Source organism: Colobus angolensis, unplaced genomic scaffold (assembly GCF_000951035.1).
Source record: "Colobus angolensis palliatus isolate OR3802 unplaced genomic scaffold, Cang.pa_1.0 Scaffold267, whole genome shotgun sequence".
NCBI lineage: Eukaryota > Metazoa > Chordata > Mammalia > Primates > Cercopithecidae > Colobus > Colobus angolensis.
Window position 1 is genome coordinate 751242 of NW_012115899.1, and position 10123 is coordinate 761364.

Sequence of the window (10123 nt, forward strand, 5' to 3'; positions counted from 1 at the left end):
AACATGAAGTAAAAGCCTCTGTGAAAGTTCAGCCAGGATGGTCTCGATCTCCTGACCTCGTGATCTGCCCGTCTCGGCCTCCCAAAGTGCTGGGATTACAGGCTTGAGCCACCGCGCCCGGCAATAAAAATTTTTTTAAAAATTTCCTAAGTAAGAAATTGTTTTTCGTATATATTAACTGTCTTAGTGTTCTGTATCAGTGTTTGGTTATAGTATTAAATAGTACTCAGGAATGCATAAATCTTTTATAAGATTTAGACTAGATACTGGAACTCTTGGAATTCTTTTTGCAAACGTATGACTAGAAGTCAGACTGATGCCTGTGATTTATGGACTGAATGCTTTGTGTGTTACCCTGTGTGTTCATTCTTGTTGACACTTGCCTGGACATGGCTTCAGAGGTGATCTATCTGTGAGCTCTGAGCTCTTTAGTTAGGCATGATTGTCTACTAGAGGGAATGTCAGAAGAGTGATGCTGGATTGCTAAATATAAGGTCCTCTGTTTTCCTCCCTGGAGGAGGAGAAAGGAGCAATTGTCTAGACATGCCAATATAACGTTTCCTTTTATTTTTAAGTAGTGTATTTCTTTTTCTTTTTTTTTCTCTTCTTTCTTTTTTTTTTTTTTTTTTGAGGCAGAATCTTGCTCTGTCGCCCAGGCTGGAGTCCAGTGGTGCCATCTCGGCTCACTGCAACCTTCGCCTCCCCGGTTCAAGCGATTCTCCTTCCTCAGCCTCCCGAGTAGCTGGGATTACAGGCGCCCACCACCATGCCTGGCTAATTTTTTGTATTTTTTTTTTTAGTGGATACGGCGTTTCACCGTGTTAGCCAGGATGGTCTCCATCTCCTGACCTCGTGATCCGCCCGTCTCGGTCTCCCAAAGTGCTGGGATTACAGGCTTGAGCCACTGCGCCCGGCCATTTATTTATTTTTTTAAATAGAGATGGGGTTTCACCATGTTGGCCAGGCTGGTCTCCAACTCCTGACCTCAGGTGATCTGCCCGCCTTGACCTCCCAAAGTGCTGGGATTACAGGCGTGAGCCGCCATGCCCAACTAAGTAGTGTATTGCTAATACAGAAAACAATGTGGAAGAAATAGAAGTGCCCCATTATCGCACTGCCCAGATTTTAACAAATAAAAGTAATAGCAAGAAAATCTAAGCCGTACAGAGAATGGTACCAAATGAAAAATAATGGTTCCTTCACTTCTCCCTTCCCATGCCCCTAGCAGGGAGGAGTTACTATTAAGTTTCTTATGTGCACATTTTAAATTTGTGTATTTCCCCCTCTTACTTAACTGATACTTTTATTTCTATAGCATGGATTCCGCAAAATTCCTTTCTTTAAATCCAATATCCTAAGCAAAGTATTAAGTAGTTCCTGACAATAAGCACCTGACTGACAATGACTCTGTGAATATAAACAAACTATCCAAATGCAATTCAGCCACAAGAAAGGGAAAATCCAGCTCACGCAGCATAAGGCCATATGCTGTTTATCCAGCGAGAGAGACTGACCTGGGGCGATGGGCTGGCTGCTTTCGTCCTTGCACTCTGCCATGTTGGCGCTACGTTCCGTCACGGCCAGCACAAGGTTGCCACGTCTCCAAATGCTATATTTTCACATGGCAGGATACAGAACAGGAAGCAAGAAGTCAGTAGCAAAAGGATTTTGGATTTTTCTTCAAGCGCCTTCCCTTTTCAGGGATGAAACATTTTCCCAAAACTCCCAGGAGACATCCTCTTACATCTTATTAGTGAGATCTGAATCTCCCGTAGTCACTGGCAAAGGAGAATAGCTGTGTGTCATGATCACCTTAGACCAACCATGATTCCTGAATAAAATCAGAAAGGAGAGAGTGGCCGCTGGGCAGGCCAGCATCAGTGTTTGCTGCAAGCAGTAGTACCTGGTGCCCTGCTTCTCCCTTAACCTCTACCTGGGCATCTTCAGGGCACTTTTGGGAATCTGTGGGTTTAGAAGAGGATAAAGGGAGGCGGCTTTGAGAAATGGGGATATGTCTTCTACTGAAATCTGGCCTGTTTCCCGAGTCACCCTGGGACTTCCTTTCACTCCCCAAACCCAGGTTCTCGAGTCCCCCTCCTTCTCCTATAGAAGAAGATTCCAGCCCTCTTTCTGTTCTTCCTCCGTCTTTGTTGCTATGGTACCTCCCTATTCTCAAGGCCTAGGACTTCACTCCTATTAAGTTCACTACCTGTGATCTAAGTAGGACCTGGAAGGTCAACTTTAGGTCGACCAGCATTTATAACTTAATTGGAAGAGGCCTTAAAGGTAAGTTTGTCCAGCTCTTCACCCCGTACAGAAACCTCTCCAAAGCATCCCTGACCTTGGCGCTTAAACATACACGTGAAGGGAACTCAGTGCTCTGAGCAGGCAGGGAAGTCTTGTTGGCTCTCTGGCCCCACCTAAGTCCTGGGAACTTGCTCTGGCCACAGCTTGGAAGGTCCATCCCAGGGTCTCAGGAAGCACACCCCTGAACTTTCTAGCTGAGCCCTGCCAGAAGAGAGATTAGACTCCCGACACTGGGAGAGCCTTTGGAAAACAAAACCTGAGGATGACTTCCAATAGCTGAGCTCTGCAAGTAGTACACATGGATATAATTTTGCATTTATTATGTCCCTTAGGTAATACACGCTTTTTAGTCTGGTGAGGAGAAGACCAGTACTTTTGTCGTATTTTGTGTGGGGAAAATGTATTACCAAAACCTTTAGGGATCTGTGCAAGATCAAAAAGAGCCGTCAGAACGGAGTCGGAAAGGACTTGGAGATCATTGAGAGGAAGTCATCATTTTAAAGAGAACGGGCATGGGGCTCAGGGACATAGAGCAGTGTAGCGGTGTGACAGCCTCACAGTCCCGTGTTGAGACTGCATTCTGCGGGACCCTCTTTCAGGCTGTCAGAGCATCTTTAACAGAAGGTCACAATCTCCTGACAGACCAAGCCCTACTAGATAAGGGGCCAGAATAGTTTCTTACAAAGTATTTGGATAATTGGATACTTTTAGATGATCTAAAATGCTGTATCAGAGAATATTAGCTTTTTGCTTTCGTGTCATCAGTTTTAATCAATACCCAGGATGTTGCCAAGTCCTTGTATTTTGCTCCTTAAAATAACATGTAGGATTTTTTCCTCATTTCCTTCACCTGATGTATTGGGCCATCTCTTTGTCATGTCTAGATCACTGTCGTCTTCCTGAAAGATCAGAAGTACCATTCTTTGCCTGTCATCATTAAAGGCAGCATTGGTGGACTTCTGGTGTTGATTGTGATTCTGGTCATCCTGTTCAAGGTCAGTTCTACTCATGGCATAACGGTGAGGGAAGACTGGGCTCTGGTTTTGGGCACAGAACTCCTTAGGACAGCCAACCTCTGACTTAGAGCAGCTGCCCTGGCTGCGTGGCCACTTTTTTCTCCTCCTTCAACTACACACCCCCATTTAGACAAATGAGTAAAATAGTATCTGTCTGAAAAGAGAAAACTCCAATTGAATAATAAAGAGTGATTTTATATGTATTTCTTTGCCACCTCCCTATTCTCAAGGCCCAGAACTTACTCCTGTTACGTTTGGCTACCTGTGAGTCAAATAGGGCCTGGAAGGTCAACCCTAGGCCAGTATTTGTAACTTGATTGGAAGAGGCCTTCACGGTAAAAAAAGGCCTTAAAACAGATGTGATTGCTGTTGCTCTAGTGAAATCTTTTCCTTGCCTTCCCCTGTCTTAATGTGCAAACTCTTCTACTGCTATTTAAGATCCTCTCCTCTCTGTCCTCTACCCCTCGTTGCCCTTAAGTGTTCCTTTTCTTCTTCTTTTTTTTTTTGAGATAGAGTTTCGCTCTTTGCGCCCAGGCTGGAGTACAGTGGCGTGATCTCAGCTCACTGCAACCTCCGCCCACCGCCCCCCCCGATCCCCACTCCGGGTTCAAGCGATTCTCCTGCCTCAACCTCCCAAGTAGCTGGGATTACAGGTGCGCGCCACCACGCCTAGCTAATTTTTGTATTTTTAGTAGAGATGGGGTTTCACCGTGTTGACCAGGCTGGTCTTGAACACCCGACCTCAGGTGATCCACCCGCATTGGCCTCCCAAAGTGTTAGGATTACAGGCGTGAGCCACCGCGCCCAGCCTTTCTTTTTTTATTATTATTTTTTTTGAGACAGACTCTTGTTTCTTCACCCAGGCTGGAGTGCAGTGGCGCGATCTTGGCTTACTGCATCCTCTGCCTGCCAGGTTCAAGCAGTTCTCCTGTCTGAGTCTCCCCAGTAGCTGGGATTACAGGCACATGCCACCATGCCCAGCTAATTTTTGTATTTTTAATAGAGATGGGGTTTCACCATGTTGGCCAGGCTGGTCTCGAACACCTGACCTCAAGTGATCCACCCACTTCAGCCTCCCAAAGTGCTGGGATTACAGGCATGACCACCGTGCCTGGCCTTTCTTTTTTTTTTTAAATAAAAGACAGGGTCTTGCTTTGTCCCCCAAGCTGGAGCTCAGTGGCACAATAATGGCTCACCACAGCCTCACACTCCTAGGCTCAGGCCATCCTCCCGCCTTAGTCTTCTGAGTAGCTGGGACTGTTACTTAGGCGCATGCCACCACACCCAACTAATTTTTTAATTTTAATATTGTGGAGATGAGGTCTCCCTATATTGCCCAGGCTGGTCTCAAACTCCAGGGCTCAAGCGATCTTCTCATCTTGGCCTCCTGAAGTGCTGGGGTTACAGACATGAGCACCTGACCCTGCTGTTTTCTCCCAACAAGTCAAACTGTTCCCTAAATAGGTTCGTGCCTCTGCGTATGCATAGGCTGCTGCTGTTGTCAGGAAGGGCCTCCGTGACTTTTCACTTCGCTCACTTTCTTCCCTGAAAGTGGTCTAGAGACTCCTGAGTCCTCGGTGCTGGCTTCTGTGCGTTTGCTGGGAGCTCCCTTCTGGAAACCCTTCCAAACGGCAGTCATCACACTGTATTGTAATGATCTCTGCTTCTACTAGATGGTGAGCTTGACGTAGGAAGCTGTACTTGATCTCCTTCTATCTTCAGCATCATAGCCTCTACTGAGTATATTTGCATAAGTGAGATCAGATCCAGTACAGCCGAAATTATCACGCTTTGCAAAATAAGTTAAAAAGGTTCAGCTGCTCGGGAGGGCAGGGTTCAGAGAAGGTGGAGTCAGTTCTGATTGAGGGATGAGCACCAGAGGTCCTGAAGGATTGGACTGTCCGGGAGAGAGTCGGAGGAAGGTAGGAGAAAGGAATAGTGATTATGAGAAACGGGAATATAGGGGCTATTTAGGCAACAGCCAGAATGCCGGTTTTCTGAAACAGATGGGAATCTTCGGCCTGTCACTGGACTTTTCCTTCCGTTGTTTCAGTGTGGCTTTTTTAAAAGAAAATATCAACAACTGAACTTGGAGAACATCAGGAAGGCCCAGCTGAAATCAGAGACTCTGCTCGAAGAAGAGAATTAGGACCCGCTGTCCACTGGGAAAGGCTGTCAGCCAGTCCTGGGACTTGGAGACCCAGCATCCTTCGGAATACTTTTTCCTTCAGGATGATGGACAGCAGCATCAAGCTGTTTGTAGAATATTAGTTTTTAACCACGCATTGTCCCCAAAGGGTCTGTGCATTGTGCAAAAAGTAAACTTGGGAAACATTTGGTATTAAATAAAGTTACACTTTTCTTCATAGTAGTGCCTTTAATCTGGAAACACGGTATTACTTACGATTTGCAGTACATTTTGCCTGATAGGGCAAGTTTTCATTCTTATTTTTAAAAAATGATAGATTGTGGCCGGGCACGATGGCTCACACCTGTAATCCCAGCATTTTGGGAGGCCGAGGCGGGCGGATCACGAGGTCAAGAGATTGAGACCATCTGGGCCAACGTGGTGAAACCCCGTCTCTACTAAAAATACACAAATTAGCTGGGCGTGGTGGTGGGCGCCTGTAGTCCCAGCTACTAGGGAGACTGAGGCAGGAGAATCATTTGAACCCGGGAGGCAGAGGTTGCAGTGAGCCGAGATCGTGCCACTGCACTACAACCTGGGCGACAGAGCGAGACTCCGTCTCAGAAACAACAGAACAAAAAAATCATCAATTGTATCCTTTCAGATAATTCTTAAGTATCAATTTTTCAGATTTCCAAAAGAAACCCTTTGAGGTTTTAATTTAAACATACAGGTTAAGTTTGGGAGCATTGATATCTTTATAGAATTGCCTTTCTACTCCACTTGCTGAGATTTTGTTTGTTTGTTGGTTGGTTTTTTGAGACAGAGTTTCTCTCTCATTGCCCAGCCTGGAGTGCAATGGTGCGATCTTGGCTCACCGCAACCCCTGCCTCCTGGGTTCAAGCGATTCTCCTGTCTCAGCCTCCCAAGTAGCTGGGATTACAGGCATGCGCCACCATGCCCATCTAATTTTGTATTTTTAGTAGAGACAGGGTTTCTCCATGTTGGTTAGTCTGGTCTTGAACTCCTGACCTCAGATGATCCACCCGCCTCAGCCTCCCAAAGTGCTGGGATTACAGGCTTGAGCCACCGCGCCCGGCCAAACTGTTTTTTTAATCACTCTTTAGTTGGTTCTTTTGGATTTTTTCTAAGGAGATCATTCTATTTGCAAATAATGGCAATTTGGAGTCTTTCTGATATTTCTACTTTTGGCTACCCTTACTTCTTTGACTAGGACTTGGAGAGCTCTGGGAAGTAAACTGTGTGCCTGGCTGTAATGGGCGGGCTTTTCCTGCCGTCCTCCGCCTGCCTCACACCCGCCTGTCGTCCCAGCCCCGGCTCCTCTCTCTGCCTTTGGGTCGTTTCTGGGGCTTGGTTGCAGCAGCCCATTCCCCTGTCACGGAGCCCCGTACCTTGCCAGTGTTACATCGCTAGGCTGTTAGGCACGATCTGCTTCCCTGTTGATCTGATTCCATCATCTTCATTCCATTCAGAAATCTCTCTGTGTTATTGGTCACTTGATTATATTGTTCTCTGTTTTCCAGTGCTGCCACAGGCTTTCCCCTTCCTTGTAACTCTTGGGTGTTTCAGTGGGATTTGCCTTTGAGGGAAGACCCACAGGTAAGTTTGCTTAGTTATTTTCCTGCTGTGCTCAGGAGTTGTGTCCAAGTTTTCAATATTATATAAAAGCCCCTACTTTTATACTTCCTCAAAATTGCAAATAAGACACCCATTCCCATTGTCACCGGGAAGCCTTCTATTAACTTACTGAGCTGTGCTGATCTGATTGGCAGTTGTAATCAGGGGACTACATCAGGAACTACTCAGTGAGGAGGAAGACACTTTTAAGTGTAGACATGGTTAGTGTCAGGCCTCTGAGCCCAAGCCAAGCCATCGCATCCCCTGTGACTTGGACGTATACGCCCAGATGGCCTGAAGTAACTGAGGAATCACAAAAGAAGTGCAAATGCCCTGCCTCGCCTTAACCGATGACATTCCGCCACAAAAGAAGTGAAAATGGCCGGTCCTTGTCTTAAGCAATGATACTATCTTGTGAAATTCCTTTTCCTGGCTCATCCTGGCTCAAAAAGCTCCCCCACTGAGCACCTTGTGACCCCCACTCCTGCCCGCCAGAGAACAACCCCCCTTTGACTGTAATTTTCCTTTACCTACCCAAATCCTATAAAACGGCCCCACCCTTATCTCCCTTCACTGACTCTTTTTCGGACTCAGCCCACCTGCACTCAGGGGAAATAAACAGCCATGTTGCTCACACAAAGCCTGCTTGGTGGTCTCTTCACACGGAGGCGCATGACAGTTAGATTTTACAAATTCATATGCTATGGCTTGGGCCAAGGTCTGTGGCATACACCTGTAGTTCCAGCTACTCAGGAGGCTGAGGCATGAGAATCGCTTGAACCCGGAAGGCAGAGGTTGCAATGAGGCAAGACCAGACCCTGTATCCAAAATAAATAAATACATAAATAAACGAGGCCAGGCGTGGTGGCTTATGCCTGTAATCCCAGCACTATCCCACCGAGGTGGGCACATCACCTGAGGTCGGGAATTCGAGACCAGCCTGACCAACATGGAGAAACATCATCTCTACTAAAAATACAAAATTAGCCGGGCATGGTGGTGCATGCCTGGAATCCCAGCTACTCGGGAGGCTAAGGCAGGAGAATCACTTGAACCCGGGAGACAGAAGTTGCAATGAGCCGAGATTGCACCACTGCACCCCAGCCTGGGTGACAGAGTGAGACTCCCTCTCAAAAAAGAAAAGAATGAGTGCTGGGCTCAGCCCTGTGGAGTCACGTTTTCTCGTAATCGAATGACATTACGGGAACATGACCAATTTAGGTTTTCACGCCTGCTGGGTTTCATCCCTGCACAGTTCAGATGGTGTCTTGAGAGAAACAGGTTATTTGAATCTGCACTCACTGTCCTGTACCAGGGGAAATGAGAACAGAAAGCACACGGGGTACTTCCCCAGCTGGTCTTTCTTCTAAAAGCTGCCTTTTTGGTGCTAGGCCTTTCTCATTTCCTTTTCACCCTCTGCGTGGGACAGGAAATGGTAGAGCTTGCATAGATCCGAGAACTGGGATTGAACTGAACTGGGACTCGCTGAACTTTGGATGCAGTTATTGGGGGGATGAAACCAAGCAGGTGTGAAAACCTAAACTGGTCACGTTATTTAGGCCTCATTCGATTATGAGGAAAGGTTACTCCACAGGGCTGAGCCCAGCAGTTTTTTTGTTTCTGTTTTTGTTTTTGAGACAGGGTCTCGTTCTCTCGCTCAGGCTGGAGGGCAATGGCGCGATCTCCGCTCACTGCAACCTCCGCCTTCCAGGTTCAATCGATTCTCCTGCCTCAGCTTCCTGAGTAGCTGGGACTGCAGGTGCCTGCCACCACGCCCAGCTAATTTTTGTGTTTTTAGTAGAGACGCGGTTTCATCACGTTGGCCAGGCTGGTCTTGAACTCCCGACCTCAGGTGATCCGCTCACCTCGGCCTCCCAAAGTGCTGGGATCCCAGGTGTGAGCTGCCGCTTCCGGCCTTCCGCAGTCTTAAATGACCTGCAGTACTGCATTATTCGGTGCACGGCTCCAATACATTTTCTTTCTTTTTTTTTTTTTTTTGAGACGGAGTCTCGCTCTGTCACCCAGGCTGGAGTGCAGTGGCCTGATCTCAGCTCACTGCAAGCTCTGCCTCACGGGTTTATGCCATTCTCCTGCCTCAGCCTCCCGAGTAGCCGGGACTACAGGCGCCCACCACCTCACCCGGCTAGTTTTTTGTGTTTTTTAGTAGAGATGGGGTTTCAGCGTGTTCGCCAGAATGGTCTCGATCTCCTGACTTCGTGATCTGCCTGTCTCGGCCTCCCAAAGTGCTGGGATTACAAGCTTGAGCCACCGCGCCCGGTCCCCAATACATTTTCAAGGAGGGGAATTTGATTAAGATTTTCTGGGTCTTCTACTCATAATTATATTGTAATGGCACCAGAATTTTACTATTACTTGAACTAGGAACAAATTGAGTACATGGAATCAAGGGAAACTTTCATTTAATTAATTTTTTTTTATTTTTTGAGATGGAGTCTCGCTCTTTCACCCAGGCTGGAGTGCAGTGGCGTGGTCTCGGCTCACTGCAACCTCCGCTTCCCGGGTTCAAGCGATTCTCCTGCCTCAGCCTCCTGAGTAGCTGGGACTACAGGCATGCGCCACCATGCCCGGCTAATTTTTGCATTTTTAGTAGAGACAGGGTTTCACCATGTTAGGATGGTCTGGAACTCCTGACCTCGTGATCCACCCACCTCGGCCTCCCAAAGTGCTGGGATTACAGGCGTGAGCCTCCACCATGCCCAGCTATTAACATTTTTTAATTTTTATTTTTGGAGACTGGGGTCTCACCCTGTTACCCAGGCAGGAGTTGAACTCCTGAGCTCCAGTGATCTGGAGTAGCTGGGACTAAGGGCATGTGCCACTGTGCCTGACTTAGGGAAACTTTTAATCACTTCAGGAAGCATTGTCGTCCTAATAGAGTTCAGGAGGATGCACCTAAATGGACAATTCCAACTTCGGTTGACTTGCTTTGGCTTTTTATGAGTGGATGCAAATTTTGCAAAGTGCATGAGTGATAGGTATATTTCTCAAAGTGAAATCAGTTAAAAGTGAAAAT

General features: G+C 47.0%; 1 protein-coding gene across 1 annotated transcript in view; it reads left to right on the top strand.

Annotated features, from left to right (window-relative positions):
- ITGAE (integrin, alpha E (antigen CD103, human mucosal lymphocyte antigen 1; alpha polypeptide)) overlaps nucleotides 1-5687 on the top strand; it is a 92905-nt gene extending 87218 nt beyond the window's left edge. The window contains exons 30-31 of the mRNA XM_011947507.1: nucleotides 3192-3302; nucleotides 5377-5687. Of these exons, the coding sequence (XP_011802897.1) occupies nucleotides 3192-3302; nucleotides 5377-5472 (207 nt within the window). The 3' untranslated portion in view covers nucleotides 5473-5687. The remainder of the gene's footprint in view (nucleotides 1-3191; nucleotides 3303-5376) is intronic.
- Nucleotides 5688-10123: the final 4436 nt, after the last annotated feature.